At 46.2% G+C, this 25,881-nt stretch overlaps 1 protein-coding gene across 1 annotated transcript in view; it reads right to left on the bottom strand.

Moving 5' to 3' along the window:
- ARHGEF16 (Rho guanine nucleotide exchange factor 16) overlaps window positions 1–24,564 on the bottom strand; it is a 64,445-nt gene extending 39,881 nt beyond the window's left edge. Inside the window, exons 1-2 of the mRNA XM_044282129.1 lie at window positions 24,428–24,564; window positions 18,940–19,502 (exon numbers count right to left, since the gene is read on the bottom strand). Of these exons, the coding sequence (XP_044138064.1) occupies window positions 18,940–19,488 (549 nt within the window). The 5' untranslated portion in view covers window positions 19,489–19,502; window positions 24,428–24,564. The remainder of the gene's footprint in view (window positions 1–18,939; window positions 19,503–24,427) is intronic.
- Between the last annotated feature and the right edge of the window lie 1,317 nt (window positions 24,565–25,881).

Below are 25,881 nucleotides of genomic sequence, written 5' to 3'. Positions count from 1 at the left end.
CTGTCCACAATTCATGGTAACGGCATCACCCCTGTCCCTGTGCGAGGTACCGCGGCAATGGTCCTCAAGCCTGATTGCATCGTCGACTACAATCGATATATGGGAGGAGTTGATCTCCCTGATCAAGTCCTCGAGCCATATAACGCCATGCGCAAAACCCGGGCATGGTATAAAAAAGTTGCGGTCTGCTTGGTGCAGGTTGCTTTGTACAACTCTTTTGTGCTGTCCCGGAGCGCTGGCAACACAGGGACATTCCTTCAGTTCTATGAGGCAGTCATCAAGGACCTGATCTTTTCTGACCGGGAAAGAGCAGGCCAGAGTACCTCGGGAACTGGAGGCGCCCAGATCGTCCCTGGCCAACACTTTCCAGGTGTGGTCCCCCATACTGGAAAGAAGGGCGGACCCAAAAGAGGTGCAGAGTGTGTCACAGGAGGGGGATACGGAAGGACACCACTACTCAGTGTGACACGTGCCCCGATCATCCGGGTCTCTGCATTATTGGTTGCTTCAGGGAGTACCACACTTCCATAGAGTACTAAATTTATGTTCCCCTTCCCCATTTTAGCCACTGACAATCGGATATAAAACTTTGGGGATACTAGTATAAAAGTTATCCACATACAGGTGGTAAGCCTTATCTAGCAGTGGGTGCATAAGGTCCCACACAAGTTTCCCGCTAACACCCAGAGTGGGGGAACATTCTGGGGGTTGAATACGGGAATCTCGCCCCTTGTACACACGAAACTTGTAAGGGCACCCTGAGGTACTCTCACAAAGTTTGTACAGCTTCACGCCATACCTCCCCCGCTTAGAGGGAACATACTGGCAGATAATGAGTCTCCCCTTGAAAGCAATGAGAGACTCATCAACCGCGACTTCCCTTCCAGGTACATAGACCTGCACAAGTTTGGCCCCAAAGTGATCGATGACCGGCCCGATTTTGTACAGGCGGTCATAGGCAGGATCACCTTGGGGGGGACATGCTGCATTATCTGCATAATTGTAAAGTGGGGTCTGGTAGAGGACGTCCCCACTCCAGTAATGCCTGACACTAGGTTTGACTAGGCCCATATGCAGCACGAGGCCCCAAAACGTCCTCATCTTGGCTGCACAGACCGGAGTCCAGCCACTGGGCCTAGCTAAAAAGGAGCTCGGATGTTGAGCAATGAACTGTGGGGCGTACAGGTTCATCTGCGCCAACATCAGATTCACAAAGGGGTCACTGAAAAAAAGACTAAAGCAGTCGCATTCAATGAAGCCCACTGTGGAAATCTGGATTCCTGGTTGGCCTACAAAATCAGGAATCACGGGCTCAAAACGCTCTGGGGTATACCAGACAAGTTCACCGGTAGGGGGCTCCGGTGGACTTAACTGGTGGGCCGGAAAACTAGTACGAGCCCCAGAGCTTCTCGTACTAGTGTGGGCCACAGGGTCCCTAGCATGGCGGTCTCCTTGCTCCACCTGGCAGAGTCTCCGCCGCCTTGGGGTCTCATCATCATCGCTAGGTGATGAGGAGGACGCGGATGACAAAAGGAAAGTGGGGTCATCCTCATCCTCACTGGGGCTCTTGAACTCGGAGGCAAGCTGGGCATATGCCGCCTAGAACATCCGGCGGGCCATAGGGGAGTGTGTGTGTGTGATAAACTTTATTTGGTGTGCGTGTGTGTGGGGGGGACGGGTGTTCGGGAACTTAGGGCTCTTTCACACTTGCGTTCTTTTCTTCCGGCATAGAGTTCCGTCATCGGGGCTCTATGCCGGAAGAATCCTGATCAGTTTTATCCTAATGCATTCTGAATGGAGTGAAATCCGTTCAGGATGTCTTCAGTTCCGGAACGGAATGTTTTTTGGCCGGAGAAAATACCGCAGCATGCTGCGCTTTTTGCTCCGGCCAAAAATCCTGAAGACTTGCCGCAAGGCCGGATCCGGAATGAATGCCGATTGAAAGGCATTGATCCGGATCCGGCCTTAAGCTAAACGTCGTTTCGGCGCATTGCCGGATGCAACGTTTAGCTTTTTCTCAATGGTTACCATGGCTGCCGGGACGCTAGAGTCCTGGCAGCCATGGTAAAGTGTAGCGGGGAGTGGGGGAGCAGCATACTTACCATCCGTGCGGCTCCCGGGGCGCTCCAGAGTGACGTCAGGGCGCCCCAAGCGCATGGATCACGTGATCGCATGGCACGTCATCCATGCGCATGGGGCGCTCTGACGTCACTCTGGAGCGCCCCGGGAGCCGCGCGGACTGTAAGTATACCGCTCCCCGCTCCTACTATGGCAACCAGGACTTTAATAGCGTCCTGGGTGCCATAGTAACACTGAAAGCATTTTGAAGACGGATCAGTCTTCAAATGCTTTCAGTACACTTGCGTTTTTCCGGATCCGGCGTGTAATTCCGCCAAGTGGAGTACACGCCGGATCCGGACAACGCAAGTGTGAAAGAGGCTTACCCTAAACCTGACAAAAAAAAAAAAAGGCCCAAAAATTGGATTTTTTTTAAAATTCAAACTCGCTGATCAACCGTCCGAAGTTGATCAGCGGTGGGGTGTGCAATGCGCTAACAGTGGCCGGACGCTAAGAGTCCCGGCCACAGTCAGCGTACGCAGAAAAAAAAAATATAATATGCTTGTGCCCCTAAAAAAGTTGTGGGGGGGAAAGCTGCAGCACACCTGGGGGGGTCTAGAGTCAGGGTTAAAAACATGGAGTGGAAAGTGGGAGGGGTTTCATCAAATCAAGCACGCAATATCTCGGAAACCAAAGCGGCGCAAACGTTCATTTTTGCGGCACAAACCAGCACAAACGAATGGTGTATTTAGTTGTGTCGGCAGCGCCCCTACAGGAGAGGCAAGTATTTAATTTCACTGGCGTTGGGAACATATGGCTGGGGGTGGGGGCAGATGAGGTTTTATAAAAGGAAATTATAATTAGTTTTCTCTTATTAGAGTACTCGATTAATCGATAGGATACTTGATTACTAAAATAATCGATAGCTGCAGCCCTAGTTAAAGCATTAAGTTTCCCTTCACTGGAACTAAGAGACCTAGGCCAACTCCAGACAAACAACCCCATAGCCATATCCCTCCTTCAGCAAACTTTTCAGTTGGCACAATGCAGTCAGGCAAGTAATGTTCTCCTGGCATTCACCAAACCCAGAGTCATCCATCAGATTGTCAGACAGAAGTGTTATTCATGACTAGGGATGAGCGAACTCGAACTGTATAGTTCGGGTTCGTACCGAATTTTGGGGTGTCCGTGACACGGACCCGAACCCGGACATTTTCGTAAAAGTCCGGGTTCGGGTTCGGTGTTCGTCGCTTTCTTCGCGCTTTTGTGACGCTTTCTTGGCGCTTTTTGAAAGGCTGCAAAGCAGCCAATCAACAAGCGTCATACTACTTGCCCCAAGAGGCCATCACAGCCATGCCTACTATTGGCATGGCTGTGATTGGCCAGAGCACCATGTGACCCAGCCTCTATTTAAGCTGGAGTCACATAGCGCCGCCCGTCACTCTGCTCTGATTAGCGTAGGGAGAGGTTGCGGCTGCGACAGTAGGGCGAGATTAGGCAGATTAACTCCTCCAAAGGACTTGATTAACTGATCGATCTGCAGCTGTGGATCATTGAGCTGCTGATCCTCAATTGCTCACTGTTTTTAGGCTGCACAGACCGTTTGTCAGTCTCATTTTTCTGGGGTGATCGGCGGCCATTTTGTGTCTTGTGGTGCGCCAGCACAAGCTGCGACCAAGTGCATTTAACCCTCAATGGTGTGGTTGTTTTTTGGCTAAAGCCTACATCAGGGTGAAGCTGTCACACCAAGTGCATTTAACCAGCAATAGTCTGTTCATTTTTTGGCCATATACAAAATCAGGGGCAAGCTGCGCCTGTCACCAAGTGCATTTAACCCTCAATGGTGTGGTTGTTTTTTGGCTAAAGCCTACATCAGGGTGAAGCTGTCACACCAAGTGCATTTAACCAGCAATAGTCTGTTCATTTTTTGGCCATATACAAAATCAGGGGCAAGCTGCGCCTGTCACCAAGTGCATTTAACCCTCAATGGTGTGGTTGTTTTTTGGCTAAAGCCTACATCAGGGTGAAGCTGTCACACCAAGTGCATTTAACCAGCAATAGTCTGTTCATTTTTTGGCCATATACAAAATCAGGGGCAAGCTGCGCCTGTCACCAAGTGCATTTAACCCTCAATGGTGTGGTTGTTTTTTGGCTAAAGCCTACATCAGGGTGAAGCTGTCACACCAAGTGCATTTAACCAGCAATAGTCTGTTTATTTTTTGGCCATATCCCAGTCTAATTCTGTCACTAAATCCATACCGGTCACCCAGCGCCTAAATACTAGGCCTCAAATTTATATCCAGCTAAATCTGTCCCTAGTGCTGTAGCTGGGCGAGTTATTTAGTGTCCGTTCAAGCACATTTCTTGTTCTGGGTTGAAATACAATTCCCAATTTAGCAATTTCATAATTTAGTGGTTCCTGCTATATCAGAGCTATTTGAAATCTATCCCAAAAAGGGTATATAATATTGAAGGTGCACATTGGGTCATTCAGAATAACTTCACACACACCCGCTACTGTGTATTTCCAAGTCTAATTCTGTCACTAAACCCATACCTGTCACCCAGCGCCTAAATACTAGGCCTCAAATTTAAATCCCTCTAAATCTCTCGTTACCCGCTGTACTGTTGTTGCTGGGCAAGATATTTAGTGTCCGTCAAAGCACATTTTTTGTTCTGGGTTGAAGTACAATTCCCAATTTAGCAATTTCATAATTTAGTGGTTTCTGCTATATCAGAGCTATTTGAAATCTATCCCTAAAAGGGTATATAATATTGAAGGTGCACATAGGGTCATTCAGAATAACTTCACACACACGCTTCTGTGCATTTCCAAGTCTAATTCTGTCACTAAATCCATACCGGTGACCCAGCGCCTAAATACTAGGCCTCAAATTTAAATCCCTCTAAATCTCTCGTTACCCACCGCTGTACTGTTGTTGCTGGGCAAGATATTTAGTGTCCGTCAAAGCACATTTTTTGTTCTGGGTTGAAGTACAATTCCCAATTTAGCAATTTCATAATTTAGTGGTTTCTGCTATATCAGAGCTATTTGAAATCTATCCCTAAAAGGGTATATAATATTGAAGGTGCACATAGGGTCATTCAGAATAACTTCACACACACGCTTCTGTGCATTTCCAAGTCTAATTCTGTCACTAAATCCATACCGGTGACCCAGCGCCTAAATACTAGGCCTCAAATTTAAATCCCTCTAAATCTCTCGTTACCCACCGCTGTACTGTTGTTGCTGGGCAAGATATTTAGTGTCCGTCAAAGCACATTTTTTGTTCTGGGTTGAAGTACAATTCCCAATTTAGCAATTTCATAATTTAGTGGTTTCTGCTATATCAGAGCTATTTGAAATCTATCCCTAAAAGGGTATATAATATTGAAGGTGCACATAGGGTCATTCAGAATAACTTCACACACACGCTTCTGTGCATTTCCAAGTCTAATTCTGTCACTAAATCCATACCGGTGACCCAGCGCCTAAATACTAGGCCTCAAATTTAAATCCCTCTAAATCTCTCGTTACCCACCGCTGTACTGTTGTTGCTGGGCAAGATATTTAGTGTCCGTCAAAGCACATTTTTTGTTCTGGGTTGAAGTACAATTCCCAATTTAGCAATTTCATAATTTAGTGGTTTCTGCTATATCAGAGCTATTTGAAATCTATCCCTAAAAGGGTATATAATATTGAAGGTGCACATAGGGTCATTCAGAATAACTTCACACACACGCTTCTGTGCATTTCCAAGTCTAATTCTGTCACTAAATCCATACCGGTGACCCAGCGCCTAAATACTAGGCCTCAAATTTAAATCCCTCTAAATCTCTCGTTACCCACCGCTGTACTGTTGTTGCTGGGCAAGATATTTAGTGTCCGTCAAAGCACATTTTTTGTTCTGGGTTGAAGTACAATTCCCAATTTAGCAATTTCATAATTTAGTGGTTTCTGCTATATCAGAGCTATTTGAAATCTATCCCTAAAAGGGTATATAATATTGAAGGTGCACATAGGGTCATTCAGAATAACTTCACACACACGCTTCTGTGCATTTCCAAGTCTAATTCGGTCACTAAATCCATACCGGTGACCCAGCGCCTAAATACTAGGCCTCAAATTTAAATCCCTCTAAATCTCTCGTTACCCACCGCTGTACTGTTGTTGCTGGGCAAGATATTTAGTGTCCGTCAAAGCACATTTTTTGTTCTGGGTTGAAGTACAATTCCCAATTTAGCAATTTCATAATTTAGTGGTTTCTGCTATATCAGAGCTATTTGAAATCTATCCCTAAAAGGGTATATAATATTGAAGGTGCACATAGGGTCATTCAGAATAACTTCACACACACGCTTCTGTGCATTTCCAAGTCTAATTCTGTCACTAAATCCATACCGGTGACCCAGCGCCTAAATACTAGGCCTCAAATTTAAATCCCTCTAAATCTCTCGTTACCCACCGCTGTACTGTTGTTGCTGGGCAAGATATTTAGTGTCCGTCAAAGCACATTTTTTGTTCTGGGTTGAAGTACAATTCCCAATTTAGCAATTTCATAATTTAGTGGTTTCTGCTATATCAGAGCTATTTGAAATCTATCCCTAAAAGGGTATATAATATTGAAGGTGCACATAGGGTCATTCAGAATAACTTCACACACACGCTTCTGTGCATTTCCAAGTCTAATTCGGTCACTAAATCCATACCGGTGACCCAGCGCCTAAATACTAGGCCTCAAATTTAAATCCCTCTAAATCTCTCGTTACCCACCGCTGTACTGTTGTTGCTGGGCAAGATATTTAGTGTCCGTCAAAGCACATTTTTTGTTCTGGGTTGAAGTACAATTCCCAATTTAGCAATTTCATAATTTAGTGGTTTCTGCTATATCAGAGCTATTTGAAATCTATCCCTAAAAGGGTATATAATATTGAAGGTGCACATAGGGTCATTCAGAATAACTTCACACACACGCTTCTGTGCATTTCCAAGTCTAATTCTGTCACTAAATCCATACCGGTCACCCAGCGCCTAAATACTAGGCCTCAAATGTATATCCCGCTGAATTTGAATACAATACATTGGGCCAAATAATATATTTGTTGTTGTGGTGAACCATAACAATGAGAAAAACATCTAGTAAGGGACGCGGACGTGGACATGGTCGTGGTGGTGTTAGTGAACCCTCTGGTGCTGGGAGAGGACGTGGCCGTTCTGCCACATCCACACGTCCTAGTGTACCAACTACCTCAGGTCCCAGTAGCCGCCAGAATTTACAGCGATATATGGTGGGGCCCAATGCCGTTCTAAGGATGGTAAGGCCTGAGCAGGTACAGGCATTAGTCAATTGGGTGGCCGACAGTGGATCCAGCACGTTCACATTATCTCCCACCCAGTCTTCTGCAGAAAGCGCACAGATGGCGCCTGAAAACCAACCCCATCAGTCTGTCACATCACCCCCATGCATACCAGGGAAACTGTCTCAGCCTCAAGTTATGCAGCAGTCTCTTATGCTGTTTGAAGACTCCGCTGGCAGGGTTTCCCAAGGGCATCCACCTAGCCCTTCCCCAGCGGTGAAAGACATAGAATGCACTGACGCACAACCACTTATGTTTCCTGATGATGAGGACATGGGAATACCACCTCAGTATGTCTCTGATGATGACGAAACACAGGTGCCAACTGCTGCGTCTTTCTGCAGTGTGCAGACTGAACAGGAGGTCAGGGATCAAGACTGGGTGGAAGACGATGCAGGGGACGATGAGGTCCTAGACCCCACATGGAATGAAGGTCGTGCCACTGACTTTCACAGTTCGGAGGAAGAGGCAGTGGTGAGACCGAGCCAACAGCGTAGCAAAAGAGGGAGCAGTGGGCAAAAGCAGAACACCCGCCGCCAAGAGACTCCGCCTGCTACTGACCGCCGCCATCTGGGACCGAGCACCCCAAAGGCAGCTTCAAGGAGTTCCCTGGCATGGCACTTCTTCAAACAATGTGCTGACGACAAGACCCGAGTGGTTTGCACGCTGTGCCATCAGAGCCTGAAGCGAGGCATTAACGTTCTGAACCTGAGCACAACCTGCATGACCAGGCACCTGCATGCAAAGCATGAACTGCAGTGGAGTAAACACCTTAAAACCAAGGAAGTCACTCAGGCTCCCCCTGCTACCTCTTCTGCTGCTGCCGCCTCGGCCTATTCTGCTGCTGCCGCCTCGGCCTCTTCCTCCGCCTCTGGAGGAACGTTGGCACCTGCCGCCCAGCAAACAGGGGATGTACCACCAACACCACCACCACCACCTCCGTCACCAAGCGTCTCAACCATGTCACACGCCAGCGTTCAGCTCTCCATCTCACAAACATTTGATAGAAAGCGTAAATTCCCACCTAGCCACCCTCGATCCCTGGCCCTGAATGCCAGCATTTCTAAACTACTGGCCTATGAAATGCTGTCATTTAGGCTGGTGGACACAGACAGCTTCAAACAGCTCATGTCGCTTGCTGTCCCACAGTATGTTGTTCCCAGCCGGCACTACTTCTCCAAGAGAGCCGTGCCTTCCCTGCACAACCAAGTATCCCATAAAATCAAGTGTGCACTGCGCAACGCCATCTGTGGCAAGGTCCACCTAACCACAGATACGTGGACCAGTAAGCACGGCCAGGGACGCTATATCTCCCTAACTGCACACTGGGTAAATGTAGTGGCAGCTGGGCCCCAGGCGGAGAGCTGTTTGGCGCACGTCCTTCCGCCGCCAAGGATCGCAGGGCAACATTCTTTGCCTCCTGTTGCCACCTCCTCCTTCTCGGCTTCCTCCTCCTCTTCTTCCACCTGCTCATCCAGTCAGCCACACACCTTCACCACCAACTTCAGCACAGCCCGGGGTAAACGTCAGCAGGCCATTCTGAAACTCATATGTTTGGGGGACAGGCCCCACACCGCACAGGAGTTGTGGCGGGGTATAGAACAACAGACCGACGAGTGGTTGCTGCCGGTGAGCCTCAAGCCCGGCCTGGTGGTGTGTGATAATGGGCGAAATCTCGTTGCAGCTCTGGGACTAGCCAATTTGACGCACATCCCTTGCTTGGCGCATGTGCTGAATTTGGTGGTGCAGAAGTTCATTCACAACTACCCCGACATGTCAGAGCTGCTGCATAAAGTGCGGGCCGTCTGTTCGCGCTTCCGGCGTTCACATCCTGCCGCTGCTCGCCTGTCTGCGCTACAGCGTAACTTCGGCCTTCCCGCTCACCGCCTCATATGCGACGTGCCCACCAGGTGGAACTCCACCTTGCACATGCTGGACAGACTGTGCGAGCAGCAGCAGGCCATAGTGGAGTTTCAGCTGCAGCACGCACGGGTCAGTCGCACTACAGAACAGCACCACTTCACCACCAATGACTGGGCCTCCATGCGAGACCTGTGTGCCCTGTTGCGCTGTTTCGAGTACTCCACCAACATGGCCAGTGGCGATGACACCGTTATCAGCGTTACAATACCACTTCTATGTCTCCTTGAGAAAACACTTAGGGCGATGATGGAAGAGGAGGTGGCCCAGGAGGAGGAGGAGGAGGAGGAGGAAGAGGGGTCATTTTTAGCACTTTCAGGCCAGTCTCTTCGAAGTGACTCAGAGGGAGGTTTTTGGCAACAGCAGAGGCCAGGTACAAATGTGGCCAGCCAGGGCCCACTACTGGAGGACGAGGAGGACGAGGATGAGGAGGAGGTGGAGGAGGATGAGGATGAAGCATGGTCACAGCGGGGTGGCACCCAACGCAGCTCGGGTCCATCACTGGTGCGTGGCTGGGGGGAAAGGCAGGACGATGACGATACGCCTCCCACAGAGGACAGCTTGTCCTTATCCCTGGGCAGCCTGGCACACATGAGCGACTACATGCTGCAGTGCCTGCGCAACGACAGCAGAGTTGCCCACATTTTAACCTGTGCGGACTACTGGGTTGCCACCCTGCTGGATCCACGCTACAAAGACAATGTGCCCACCTTACTTCCTGCACTGGAGCGTGATAGGAAGATGCGCGAGTACAAGCGCACGTTGGTAGACGCGCTACTGAGAGCATTCCCAAATGTCACAGGGGAACAAGTGGAAGCCCAAGGCCAAGGCAGAGGAGGAGCAAGAGGTCGCCAAGGCAGCTGTGTCACGGCCAGCTCCTCTGAGGGCAGGGTTAGCATGGCAGAGATGTGGAAAACTTTTGTCAACACGCCACAGCTAACTGCACCACCACCTGATACGCAACGTGTTAGCAGGAGGCAACATTTCACTAACATGGTGGAACAGTACGTGTGCACACCCCTCCACGTACTGACTGATGGTTCGGCCCCATTCAACTTCTGGGTCTCTAAATTGTCCACGTGGCCAGAGCTAGCCTTTTATGCCTTGGAGGTGCTGGCCTGCCCGGCAGCCAGCGTTTTGTCTGAACGTGTATTCAGCACGGCAGGGGGCGTCATTACAGACAAACGCAGCCGCCTGTCTACAGCCAATGTGGACAAGCTGACGTTCATAAAAATGAACCAGGCATGGATCCCACAGGACCTGTCCGTCCCTTGTCCAGATTAGACATTAACTACCTCCCCATAACCATATATTATTGGACTCCAGGGCACTTCCTCATTCAATCCTATTTTTATTTTCATTTTACCATTATATTGCGATGCTACCCAAAGTTGAATGAACCTCTCCTCTGCCTGTGTGCTAGGCCTAAATATATGCCAATGGACTGTTGCAGTGGTGGCTGACATGAAGCCTGATTCTCTGCTATGACATGCAGACTAATTCTCTGCTGACATGAAGCCAGATTGTCTGTTACGGGACCTCTCTCCTCTGCCTGGGTGCTGGGCCTAAATTTATGACAATGGACTGTTGCAGTGGTGGCTGACGTGAAGCCTGATTCTCTGCTATGACATGCAGACTGATTCTCTGCTGACATGAAGCCAGATCCTCTGTTACGGGACCTCTCTCCTCTGCCTGGGTGCTGGGCCTAAATTTATGACAATGGACTGTTGCAGTGGTGGCTGACGTGAAGCCTGATTCTCTGCTATGACATGCAGACTGATTCTCTGCTGACATGAAGCCAGATCCTCTTTTACGGGACCTCTCTCCTCTGCCTGGGTGCTGGGCCTAAATTTATGACAATGGACTGTTGCAGTGGTGGCTGACGTGAAGCCTGATTCTCTGCTATGACATGCAGACTGATTCTCTGCTGACATGAAGCCAGATCCTCTTTTACGGGACCTCTCTCCTCTGCCTGGGTGCTGGGCCTAAATTTATGACAATGGACTGTTGCAGTGGTGGCTGACGTGAAGCCTGATTCTCTGCTATGACATGCAGACTGATTCTCTGCTGACATGAAGCCAGATCCTCTTTTACGGGACCTCTCTCCTCTGCCTGGGTGCTGGGCCTAAATTTATGACAATGGACTGTTGCAGTGGTGGCTGACGTGAAGCCTCATTCTCTGCTATGACATGCAGACTGATTCTCTGCTGACATGAAGCCAGATCCTCTGTTACGGGACCTCTCTCCTCTGCCTGGGTGCTGGGCCTGAATATATGCCAATGGACTGTTGCAGTGGTGGGTGACGTGAAGCCTCATTCTCTGCTATGACATGCAGACTAATTCTCTGCTGACATGAAGCCAGATTCTCTGTTACGGGACCTCTCTCCTCTGCCTGTGTGTGTGCTGGGCCTAAATATATGCCAATGGACTGTTGCAGTGGTGGCTGACGTGAAGCCTCATTCTCTGCTATGACATGCAGACTGATTCTCTGCTGACATGAAGACAGATTCTCTGTTACGGGACCTCTCTCCTCTGCCTGGGTGCCGGGGCCTAAATATATGCCAATGGACTGTTGCAGTGGTGGCTGACGTGAAGCCTGATTCTCTGCTATGACATGCAGACTGATTCTCTGCTGACATGAAGACAGATTCTCTGTTACGGGACCTCTCTCCTCTGCCTGGGTGCCGGGGCCTAAATATCTGAGAATGGACTGTTCCAGTGGTGGGTGACGGGAAGCCAGATTCTCTGCTATGGAACCTCTCTCCAATTGATTTTGGTTAATTTTTATTTATTTAATTTTTATTTTAATTCATTTCCCTATCCACATTTGTTTGCAGGGGATTTACCTACATGTTGCTGCCTTTTGCAGCCCTCTAGCTCTTTCCTGGGCTGTTTTACAGCCTTTTTAGTGCCGAAAAGTTCGGGTCCCCATTGACTTCAATGGGGTTCGGGTTCGGGACGAAGTTCGGATCGGGTTCGGATCCCGAACCCGAACATTTCCGGGATGTTCGGCCGAACTTCTCGAACCCGAACATCCAGGTGTTCGCTCAACTCTATTCATGACCCCGCAGAACACGTTTCCACTGCTCCAGAGTCCAGTGGTGGTGTGCTTTACACCACAACATCCAACACCTGGCATTGTGCTTGGTGATGTAAGGCTTGCTTTTAGCTGCTCGGCCATGGAAATCCATGCCATGAAGCTCCTGGCACACAGTTTTTCTGCTGATGTTAATGCCAGAGGAGTATCGGAGCTCTGCAGTTATTAAGTCAGCAGAGTGATGGCGACTTGTATGCACCTCAGCACCCGGTGACTGCACTCTGTAACTTTACGTGGTCTGCATTCTGCTGCGATTCCTAAATGCTTCCACTTTACAGTAATACCATTCACAGTTGATGGTGGAATATCTAGGAAGGAAGACATTTTCGGAAGTGACATCCTATTACAAGACCATACTTGAATTCAGTGACCTCTTTAGGACACGCTAGTCTTTCACAAGTGTTTGTAAAGGCAGGCTACATGGCTAGGGGCTGGATTTTATACACCTGTGACAGTGGGACGAATGGAAACACCTGAATTCAATGATAAAGAGGTGCGTCCCATTCATTTTGTGCATATAGTGTAAGTTTAAAGGGTAAATGTAGCTCATATTGACAAGGTACTGGCACCATGCAAGGGCAGACACAGAACTCGTAGGGTCCCATAGCAGTAATTTAGAATGGGCCTCCTCCCAAGTAAGTGTCCGTTAATGGGGAACAGTTGGACCTGGCATTGTTTTCTGTCACTTTGCTACAGCTTCCATCACACACAGTTGTTCGTGCCTTTTTTACATGCTACACCTAAAGCATGCGGTGTTTTGAAGAAAAAAAATAAATAAATAATAATAATAATAATAATAATAATAATAATAATAATAATAGTCTCATCGTTATAGTGATACTGATTGTTAATACTCTGTTCGACACAGTTGCACATACCAGAGAAAATATGGTGCTCACCCAAAATGTTATTTTTCTGTATATTTTTACTATAAAAGTGCTATAAATACGATTAATCTTTAGCAATGAATTTAATATCGCATTGAAAATGATAAACAACCACCACAGTACATCTGAATTTATACAGATGCTATACAAAGTTTAATGCATTGAGCTCCCCCCAACTGCAGGAAAATCACTCGATAGCGTCTCCAAGCAGTAAAAGAAGCCAATGCTGGGCCCTGTAGCAGCAGCGTGGTCTACTTCTATGCAAGGTATGCAACTAGCACCATGCCTTAAAACTGTGGCGCAAAGATGTAGTTTCATAACAGAGTTGTATAAGGCCTCATGCACACGACCGTTGTGCGGACGTTCCGTGCATTAGGGACCGCAATTTGCGGTCCCCAATGCATGGGCAACATCCGTGCGGCCGCCGGGACGGATCAAGACTTATTCAACTTGAATGGGTCTGTGATCCGTCCGCACTGTAAAAAAATAGAATATTCAAGTGAATGGGTCTGCATACGTGATGTAGGGTGCACACGGTCGGTGCCCATGTATTGCAGACCCACTGTATGCGGGCCGCAATACAGCCACGGACAGGCAACAGCCGTGTGCATGAGGCCTAAGTCTGTATGCAGTAAGGTCACCTTTGTGGAGGGCCTGGAGGCTCTATGCAGCCAGACAATTATCATTTAACTCTATGGCGGTGTGAAAGTAAGAAGGATTTCTACAACAGAAACACAGAGTGCCAACCCTTATAGTCATATAGTAAAAAATTTAAATAGCTGTTGCAGAACTTCTTTAAGAAAGAAAATACTGTACCTTTAACATGTAGAAGACTTTTTGTGTTTTGGGACAAGCGAGTATTAGTGTTTTTGTAATACATTTGATTAAGCAATTATGCTAATTTTTCTTAGAAAACTATGTAAATTCTCCCCTTAGGCACGCTCTAACTGAGGGTTGTTTTGGAGAATCCACCTGCAGCATTCTACTGAATGACAAAGACAGTGACTAACGGTATGATGCTGCTTCTCAGCTTACCTCTGATCTCCCTGTCCCAGCCCTGCCTCTGAAATGGAATAATAGAGGTGTAACATGTTCCGATGCTGACAGTTTATCTGCTGGCAGTGCTGACTGCTGGCAGCAGCGATCCCTTGCCTCTGGTTAGCACTTAGAAGATCAGGAGAAGAGTGGGTATGCAGCAATCAGTTCTGACAGTAAGTGTACTATGTTCTTATATACTTACTGTCAGTGATGAATGCTGCAGCCTGCCCCTCTCCTTATCTTCCCAGAGATGTGCTGGGAGGGTAGAGAGAAACGCTTGCAATAGATAAACTGCAGGGAAGTAAGATCTATTACACATTTTAAGGAGGCAGAGTCTGGGACTGGGAGACCAGACGCAGGCTGAGAATATTGGCTCTGCATTATATAGTTATCCATCAATTAGAGGGTTGCTAAAGAGAGACTTTACATGCAGTGTCTTAATAAAAATTAACTTTTTTCTCTAATAAAGTGAATTACAAAAACACTAAAAAGGGCCCTTTACACAGGCTGAGAATCTTAAAGACAATTCGCTAACGAGTGTTCATAGGAACACTCGTTAGCGATTATCAGGCAGTAAAAAAAATACTGCCGATTACGCATATCGTGCCATGTAAACTCGATCTGTTGTCCGCAAACAAGTCAGTATGGGGAAGATCTATGGTATAAGTGATCGGTCCGCCCCATACTCTGGAGGAGATCACTGCATTTACATGCAGTGATCTCCCCCACCAGCGATCAGCAGATTGTTGGGAAGGAACTATTTCTTCCCGACAATCTGCTGCTCTGTTGCCCCTTGTAAAGGGACCTCAACGTTTTCTGTCCCTACACATAAAAAAAATTAAATGCAAGTTGCACTTTAAACCAGTCATTAATGACAACATACAGGCTTCATCTACTGGTTTACCCCAAGTATATGTGTTTTAAATGGTGAGAAGGAAGAAATTCAAGAACCCGATCTTTCTTTACCCCCCACCCCCGACATTAATTGGAAGCTTCCCAAACAAATTAGATGGTTGGGCGATTGGGTGAACCTGCAGAGGATGGAGGTTCTGGATGACAATACCCATATGTATATGGGGCCCCAACCATCGCTCTGCTACATCGAGGCATCAATAGAAATGTTCTTCTGACATTTACTACGCCATATGCATGGTGTGAAAGCTGCTGATCGATGAACTGTACAAATACTCAGACTTGTGGGAACAGCTGACAATGTGCTGAACAGGTCTTGACCTTCTTTTCAATAAAAAAAACCGGTTCGATCACTGAGCTTTTCCAGTCTTGAATGAGAAGCCTGCCTAGTCATGCAGATTGAGGATTACTGGGATTCATCACTGCATAACTAGGACGATTTGTGTTCTTGGCGATGGTTAACATAACCGCTGTGGGACCTGTAATGCTTATTAGCATCCAGCATTCCCAAACTGGACAGAAAAGATATGTTTCTAAGTGATTTTGTCACACTATAGCTTTAACAAATTGGTTTCAGATCAGGGGCGTAGCTATAGAGGAAGCGGCTACTGTGGGGCATGAACTCCATAGGGGCCCACCCAGGAGGAGGACTACAAGATTTTGTTGATAGGGCACCCTCAACAGTATTATAAAAGGAGATTGTATAGAGAGGATGGAGTGGCTGCCTGGCCTCGTCTGAGAGAGCGATCTTGACTAGCCACAGGAGTGAGGGTGGCACAGGAGTCAGGGGTTGGGAAGGATTTGCTAGGGAGGGGGGGGGCACATAAAAATTTGCTGTGCTGGTCCCAGTCATTTCTCGTTACGCCACCATTTCAGATGGTCATGTTATTAGCTCCATCTTGCTCAGTGTCACACTATTATGTCTCTGTAAGTGGCAGCTTAACGCTCAGTGCCGTCACTGTGATGGCGTGGGGCGAGAAGCTGAGCCCATGCCATAGTCTGTGGGTACCAAGTGTATTATACAGCTGACACCCGTCTTGTCTCTGCTGCGCATAAGATGCTTAGAGTTCATTGGTGTAAATGATCAATCACTGCAGATACTTCTCTGGTTTTACAAGTTTGTGTTTCTGAACCTCTAAGCACTTAACATAATCTAAATATTTCTAAAAGGATTTGGCTCAAGACTTTGGACAGGAGCCGAGAGAGATTCACTCAACTTACTGAAGTCTGTGAATCACAAGAGGATAAAGTCAGCATCATGGTATCTATTCCAATACTACCCTCCTCATTTACATACTTAAAGGGGTTGCCCTGTTTCAGATATTGATGACCTATCTTTAGGATAGGTCATCAATATTAGATCGGTGGGGGTCAGACTCCCTGCACCCCTGCCAGTCAACTGTTTGAATGCTAGGGCTGCATTCTCATCACGGATTACCCGCTTGCTGTCGGCATTGCAGCTACGAGCAGGTGAAATTACAGCTCCTTCGTTCCTTTCACTTGAATTCATTTCTATGGGAGTTATGGAGATAGCTGAGTTCAGTGCTCGGCTACCTCCGGAATTCCCATAGAAATTAATGGAGGGGGCTGCAGGGGGTAGAAGGTCCCCGTTTTCGTTATCAGTGGGGGTCCCAGAAGTAGAACCCCCACCGATCCAATAGTTAACGTAATGTAACCGCAATACCCCTTTATAGACATTCTGGAGCTGAAGTACATTCCCAGACGCAACTTGCGGACAAGAGTGGTGCCGTTTCTGAAAGAAAGCAGCCATATTTTTATGATGGTTCCCGAGTCATCAACAACCCTGCCTCCATATCTCCATAGGCACTTTCTGCCCACCCTAGAATTGCTTGCTGTATAAGAGTGCCTGCACATGCCGAGGTGGAGCTGCTGTATATCAACGCTAATTGTCTGCTACATCTGTACTTGTCGTCGCTTCAAGTTGGAAGTACAGGTGCAGCAAGGGACTTAGCAGTGGTTCTGCATGTGGTGGCGACGGTTTGGCTGTAAGGCAAAAACAAGCAACAAAAAAGACTTTTGAGAGTTTAACAAGGGCCAAATTGTGAAAGCTAAATGACTGGGTCAGTGCATCTAAGAAACAGCAGGACTTTTGGGGCACTCCTGGTCTGTAGTGGTTGATGACTACAAAGAGTGGTCCAGGGGCAGTGTCGGACTGGGGTACCTAGGGCCCACCTGTAAAATGTATTTTGGGGGCACACCGTATGGATACATTCAAATATAATAAATAATTTAACAAGTTTTTTTTTATATAAACATAGGATGATGGAGGTGCTGTAGTGCAGTAAGTCTACTGTGTCATGTGCCACTTGTGCAGGGGGTGGGAGACTCAGGGGCCCACCGGGGGATTCCCCCGTAACCCTGCGGGCCAGTCCGAGCCTGTCCAGGGAACAACAATCAGTGAACTGTCAAGAGGGTTATGGACTCCTAGGAATCATTAAGGAGCATGGGGAGCCTGGCTTTGACAGAAAAATGTTGGAAAGCAGTGATGCACTATGTGTTCTAAGTTTGAGCCTGTGTAGCTGCAGATCTGTCAGAGTGCACATGCTGCCCCCCCCCCCTATCCACCACCAACCATGCCTACAGGGGGCACATGGGCATCAACACTATATCATGGAGCAATGGAAGAAGGTGCCTGGTATGATGAATCACATTTTCTTTTACATCAAGTAGACAGCAGGGTGCATGTACATTGCTTACCAGGGGTATAGAAGACAGCAACATGCACTATGAGAAGAGGACAAGCTGGCAGAGGCAGTGTGGTGCCCTGGGCAATGTTCTAATGAGAAACCCCAGCTCCTGGCATACATGTGGGAGGTTATTGTGACAAGTACCATTTAGAGGTCTCTTTTAGCAGGATAATGCACCTTGCAAAAAAATGTTCAGGAATGGTTTGAGGAATGTAACAAAGAGTTTGAGGTGTTGACTTGGCCTTAAATTACCCAGATCTCAATCCAATCGAGCATCTGTGGGATGTGCAGTAAAAATAGTCCGATCTATGGAGGCTCCACCTCACAACTTGGAGGACTTAAAGGATCTGCTGGCAGTGTCTTGGAATCATATACCACAGGACACATTCTGAGGCCTTTTGGGGTGCATACTTTAATGGGCCAATATGTTTCGGCAACACAAAGGAGCAACTACAACATTAGGTTTTAATGTTATGGCTGTTCAGTGTATGTTTTGCAGTTCTGATTAAAGGGCTTGTCCGCTTTTTACTATTGATGATCTGTCCTCAGGTTAGATCATCAATAGCAGATCTGCGGGGGTCCGACTCCTAGAACTCCCACCCAGCTGTTTTAAGCCCCCTGCCGATCTGATATTAATAACCTATCCTGAGGATAGGTCATCAATAGCAAAAAGTGGACAACACCTTTAAGTAAAAGGAAAGGGGGTAGGCTAAAAGGAACTGCCCAAAGTTCACAATCCAGCATCAGTGTTTAGGGGAGGAACAGGTAAGTGTCCAGAGACATGGCTTGAACCCCATTTTTTTTTTATGAGGGAGTTTGTCTTTTATTGGACGCTTATTTTTCCCTCTTTGGCAAAGTAGACCCTACAGTAGCTGCACCATGTGATTGTTCACTTTCATTTGACATACAGCATTAGGTAATGGAACACAATTCTCTGTATACATGAATATGTAAACCACACCTTAGATCTTCCAGGGCTCCTTGGAGGTGGTGCATTTGAATCTTCTGAAACAGGCTTTAAGGAGGAGACTGGCTTTAACGGTTCATAATCATCATCCTTAAACCCTTTCATAGCTGCCCGGTAAGACTGGTTCCTTAAATTTCTTTTTAATGTCCCACCACCTTCAGGATCATCTTCTGGGGAGTCTATACAGATGTCAGGTGTAGACACCCGCTTAGGGTCAATGCGGATAAATTCTTTGCTAAAGGTTGATGTAGCAATGGTGTGATGCCTTGGGACTTTGGTTCTGGAGGCAATGGCCAAGCCTTTTGGGATCATTTGTTGGGTTCCAAGCTTCTGTGCAGCCGGACTCTCTGTGCTCAGTATAATCCGGGATGCCTGTACTGGGGAGGGATTTTGATCTGGAACATAAGATGCGTTATCCATGGCGTTCACAGTCTTTTTTTGTACTGAAGAATTTGAGGTGGTGTTAAGGTCCAAATATTTATTTTTTTCCAACAGAAGAAAAGATTTCTCCCCCACTGATGGATCTGAGTAGCGTTGAGACATTGCAAATGTTGTACCTATAAAAGAGAACCAGTCCGTATTATTAATAGATCCTATTAACTGCAGCAAGACCCCTATAAGGGACATGCAGGTCAGGGATCTAGATAAAATTATACACGCCTTGACTATGAAAGTCTATACAAAGAAGCAAACCTGAAACGAAAGCAAAGCTTTAGACTCAAGAGCAATAAATCCCATCCAGCAAATACTTATCCCACTGTTTAGTTATAAACTGATAAAATTCCAACACAGAAGATAACTAGAGGATCTTAAGTGTGTCCTAACTTAACCCACATGCAATAGTGGGGTGAGGGAATTCAGTAAAAGAAAAGAAAAAGGTCCTGTAGTACAGTATTTTGACCCCTACCAAATATTCTCAAAGCCTATCCTCCAGCTATACAGAACAAGCGCATGTACTTCTCTTACAGCATCACCCAGTCTCCCATAATCATTATGCACACATCATATAATCAATGACCACTGATAAGCGGTAAAGCTGCTATTTTTGCATATATATGCATGTGTGGCACGGAGAAAGGAGAATAAGCCACTGGCAGACTCCCATAGGGACAAGAATGTAGGATTTCAGCAAGGCCAATCTTTTTTCAACCCGTTGTTAATATCGCTGTCCACAGGAACGCATTGAATAGCTTCAAAATGTCTGCAGTCAAGTTTTTTTAAATCATTTTTTGCTATGATTTCACAGCAATTTTTTAAATGGAGCAGCTACTTTTTTCCTATACAGAACAACATGGAAAGCACTGTGAAATCTCCCAGAAACATATAGATTTCACATAGACTTCTCCCCATTAAATTATTCCAGCAAAGTCTAGGGCCCTATGACACGGCCCAACGTTTCAACAGGACGAGTGGCATGTGCCGATACCAGCTGTTACACAGGCCAATGCTAAGTGAATGGAGGAGGAACCATGACTACTTCAGTTCTTCCCCGTCAGGTCTATTGATTATCGGCAGCACAATTGTGATCACACAGGAAGATGTTCAGCAGATGATTGACCATCTTTCATCCAGATGAAAGATTTAAATCAGACAACAAAAGAGCTGATCTGAACGCCGATTCCCAATAATTGGTCAAAAAATAAATAAATCACAGTATAATAGGCCCTTTAGGTCTTTTGTAGCTGGGATATATTATCAGGAGGATCCTCTGCTCCTCACACAGTTTTCTAACATTCAAAAATGTGATTAAAGATAAATTAACTAAAGCAGCAATTACCCATTTAAATCTACATTCACTCTGGTCCTTAACCCTGGGTTCACACCTGAGCGTTCCTCAAATGCGCGTTTTACGCGCGTTTTTATGCGCGTTTTTTGTAATAGTAAACGCGCGTTTGACGCGCGTTTGTGTCATTGACTGCAGTGTCCTATGGCCACAAACGCGCGTCAAAACGCCCCAAAGAAGCTCAAGTACTTGTTTGAGCGTCGGGCGTTTTACAGCGCGTTCGTACGCGCTGTAAAACGCCCAGGTGTGAACCCTTCCCATAGGGAAGCATTGGTTTTCATGTCTTAAGCGTTTTACAGCGCGTTTGAACGCGCTGTAAAACGCTCAGGTGTGAACCCAGGGTAAACCTATGTTTTCTCAGCTGTAGCAATGGTGCACCCGTATACCCCACCTAATCACTGCAGCCAATCAGTGGTCTCAGTGGTCTCGTTCCATATACTGCTAAGGCCACTGATTGGGGTATACAAGCACATCATCACTGCAGCCACCATTTTATCACTTCATCAGACCAAGCCACCTGAAACACAATTGACCAAGACTGAAGATTTATTTCACTCTGGGCACATTATGAGAGAATACAGGTCATTCAAAGAAACAATTCTTCTGAGAAAAAATGTCCAGAAAAGGAAAGAGGAACAGAGTAACCAGCTAAAGTTTGAGGAAAGTACACACATAAATTGGTACACTGTTGCCTTGCAGAACTAGACCTTTGGGCCATTTTCAACAAAGTCAAAAACCACATGCTATATTAGTTGTAAGGTAGACAATTTGAGGACTTTTTTGTGGCCTGGCAGTAAAAACTTTAATACAGACCAAAAAAGACAAACCCAAAAAGTTAATAATTTACCCTAAGTTCACACCTGAGCGTTTTACAGCGCGTTTAAATGCGCTGTAAAACGCTCAACACGTGAAAACCAATGCTTCCCTATGGCCCTGGTTCACACTTGAGCGTTTTACAGCACGTTTGAACGCGCTGTAAAACGCCCAACGCATAAACAAGTTCATGAGCTTTTTTTGGGGCGTTTGTCGCGCGTTTGGGCCATAGACTCATTGGACAACACTGCAGTCAATCACACAAATGCGCGTCAAACGCGCGTTTACTATTGCAAAAAACGCGCATAAAAACGCGCGACAAATACGCGCGTTTTACGCGCGTCTCAGAAACGCTCAGGTGTGAACCCAGGGTTAGAGAAGAATTTGCGATGTTAGAAATGGCCGTCCTAATAAATTACCCCCTCCCCTTCCTAAAGGTCTTGACATATTGATTTGTAACCACTGTGAATTTATAGGTACTCTGCTCCCCTCAAAGATATCTACATACACAAAAGTCCCTTGTGCCTGGAATGGTCACCGATTTTCAAGACTATCTCCATATTTTCTACAAAATAATCGTTCCTTGGCAGCAGATGCCTATTTCAACAGCACGATGTGGCTGAAAGACAGGATCACCTGATGAACAAGCCTTTGCACCACCAAAGATCGTCCATTGGACCAATGCTTTGATGCGCCACAAAGGTCCTGTAGAAGACAAACTCATTTGGAGGTGACTTTGGGTGAATTGTTTGGCACTATGGGCCATTTCTTATGGGCTGCTTGATAAGTTACCCATTTGATTTTATTGTCCTATATGTAGAATGATAATAGCAAAGATACTGTAGTTTACAATGCAGTTATACGAGGACGTGTAAATGTCTTCTAGATATAGGGTGACCCTCTCAAATCATGTCAGATGGGCCAAAGGAATCCCAATCCGACTCTGATTAGATGCAACATCACAGTTCTCTACACAGACTTTTGACACCAGAATTAATTAGAAGTTATCCCCTATCCACAAGAGAACCAGAGAGAATGAATGGAGTGGCAGAGTGCATGCCCAATTCACCAGATAGGGGGCATGGGACCCCCATTCTTGGGATCAGTTGGGATTCCAGAGGTTGAAAGGGCACAACCTCTTTAAGATCTCTCTGGTTTAGTACCTCCATTTTTCACCCTAAGTGCTTTCAGTTTCGTATTTCTAGAGACCTTTTACTTCTGTCCGACTGTATAACCGGTGGTTTCCAGATTATGTGAATCAGGACCTTAAACCAGGATCTCAGATTACAAGCTTAAGAAGTCTTTATAACAGGGCTACACCCTTTTTGTGCAAATTGATCTTTCATACCAAGTGGACAAACAACACAGCAGGACCTTAGGGCATTTATTACATTGTAAACAATATGAAGAAAAAAACCCTACCACCCCACCCCCCACTCCAATTGACTATTACAGTATGGAAAGCCTAGAATTCCCCTCGCCTTCCCTACTGGGACACAATAAACACGGTACAGTATCAAGGTTTGGGGGTGTGGAGGAGTCTTATTCAGATCTCTGCCTTCAGGCCAGGGAGAGGGGCACATAGACTTTTACATACCAGCAAAGCAAATCGGTATAGGGACAGGCCCCACATCTGCAGACGTGCCCTGGAGATAAGCAGCGCCTGAGAAATCTGGACACAACTTACTTATGCCCATACTGAAATAAATGTCAACGTTAATGTTGCAGTCGTTGAATAGTTGTTGGACGAACGTTCAGCCAACAATGATTTGATTCGGTGGCGGTCTTAGTAAATGACCCCTGGCGTTCCTAAAGGGCTTGACTTGTCAGCAGTACCCTTTAAATATTTTCACTGAAAAGTTTTATTTTCCCAGTCTCATGAGCTCACAATTTTACAAGATATCACAATTAGTGTTGAGCAAACTTGTGTTTTAAGTTCAGCGTCTAAAGTTCGGGTTATAGAAGAATTGAGTTATGGATTCTAAATTCCGTTATGGTCCGTGGTAGCAGAATCCATAACGCGATTCTTCAATAACCCGAACGTTAGACGCTGAACTTAAAACACAAGTTCGCTCAACACTAATCACAATACAATTTAAAAAAAATTCAACTTGAAAAGCAAGCCACACCTCTAAATCCCCTAACACCATAGTTATACTGTATTTGAATGCAATATGTCAATCGTGGTACCCTGGGAAATCCGTATGGAGGTCACAGTCATCAATAGCATCATATGAGCAACACAAAGTGCGACCAACTAATTTGATTTAGAAAATATTGCGCCCAATGTATCAACATATAATTTATCATATTAGCCAAGTGACGAGAATGCAGACTTTTCATGGGCCACTTCATGGTGGTCAAACAGGCAAGTAAAAAAATGGCGCAACCATGAGCGGCGTGCTTAACGATACCCCGTTGATTAATCCCATTTCCAGGCACATTAACACAAGTTGAATTGTGGTCAGATCCATTCTAGTTATGGAGCTGTTCACATGTGCTATTTTCACGAAGCGCTTACCCCACTTTTCTGGTGCATTTAAGTTAAGGAAGACAAATGCAGATCAAAGAAACAAAGTATCGCTGTGGCTGATTCACGCGCTACGAGGTATTGTTATGGCTCATTAGTTACATTGTGCTACAGTTATGTCCAACACATTAACAAAGTATTTAAACTCTGCAAAAGTTGTCAATCGGCGCAAAGTTGTGAAGCCAAAACAGGACAACAGACCTCGTTATCTGCATTAGTATAAGAAATCTGAGATCAGCGAGAGCTGCAGACACTTATCACTCCCAGGAGCAGAACTCAGAAACTAACATCTGCTTGGAAGAAGTTTCCCTGCATTACAATGGGATGTCCAGGGGAAATAAAAGCTCCTCTCTTACCTGTCTGCTGTCACAGGGGCTAGCTATGGCGGTGGCTCCTGGGGGCCCTCATGTTGTGTATTGTCCTGAGGTCTCTTCTCTCAGCCTGCAGCCTCCATTCTCCTCCCTGCACTCACTTCCTGTGTCTCCAGCTCCTCTGCTGGTTCAGCCCAGTGATTGTAATAATGCTGACATCACCCAGGTGTGTGCAGGACAGGGGAGGAGGGAGCGCAGCTCCTGCAGATCTTTACAGTCATCTTGTCAAAGCTTCTGTTTTCCTAGAAATAAAGCCCCAAAGAGAAGGAGGAGGGTTTGGAGCGTATTTGCTGTTAGGGTCTATTCACACGTTCAGGTTTTGATCGGCTTTTTGATGCTGTTTTAAAGCCAAAATCAGGTATGGATCATAAAAGTGAGAGAAAGTCTGAAGAGCAAACATTACTTCTCTTTTCTTAATCCACTTCTGGTTTTGGCTTCAAAACTGCATCACAAACCTGAACATGTAAATATACCCTTATTTGTACACCTACGTATTTCATAGGGCAGTGCAGGGAGCCCGACTAGCCATGACTGCGGTTAGAGAAGAGCGAATTTCTGCTTATGAAATTCGTTTGTGATTTGTTTACTGGGTTAATACAGAATTGCGTTATGGATTCCGTTACCATGGACCATAACGCAATTCTATGACGGAATGTATAACAGAATTCCTTTAGAGGCATTCCGTTATTCATTCCGTCATAATAGAAGTCTATGGCCTACATAACGGATCCGTTCCATTTCCGTTATGCAGGGGAGTCCTCTCTGGCATAACGGAAACGGGACAGATCCCTTATGCAGCCCATAGACTTCTATTATGACGGAATGAATAACGGAATGCTTCTAAAGGAATTCTGTTATGCATTCCGTCATAGAATTGCGTTATGGTCTATGGTAACGGAATCCATAACGCAATTCTGCTTTTACCAGTAAACAGATCGCAAACGAATTTCAAAATATGGAATACGAATTTCAAATGAATTTTAAAAATCTCTAACCGCAGGATCATAAAAAATCCAACAGTGTTGCATTTTTTGCGATTCTCGGGTTGCTGTCATTGGAACTTGTGAGTCACGCCCGGACCCCATTCGGTCCAATGTCTGCACTGGTACTTAACGATCTTTAGTCGTGCGACGGGTGTAGACAAGATGCATGAAATTAGGATTTAGTGATCATCCAGTGCATAATGGAAAAAAACTGATCATAAAGGCACAGGCAGCAAAATATATTTGGTGGGGCTCAATGGGCAGGCTAGACATAATGGGGGTCACTTACAAAGTGTGCCACGACACCCTTTGGCTTAAAAAAAAAAATAAAGTCACAAGACCCCATTTTACAACTTTTTTAAAGCCCATGAGCCAATATTTGGAGAGTGGCGTGGGCTGGGGCCGTACCGTTGGCCCAGCATTTGTATTTACATTTATATCAGTTTTAGGCCTCTT

The sequence above is a fragment of the Bufo gargarizans genome, chromosome 2, assembly GCF_014858855.1.
Source record: "Bufo gargarizans isolate SCDJY-AF-19 chromosome 2, ASM1485885v1, whole genome shotgun sequence".
Taxonomy (NCBI): domain Eukaryota; kingdom Metazoa; phylum Chordata; class Amphibia; order Anura; family Bufonidae; genus Bufo; species Bufo gargarizans.
This window is presented reverse-complemented; position numbering and strand designations above follow the sequence as displayed.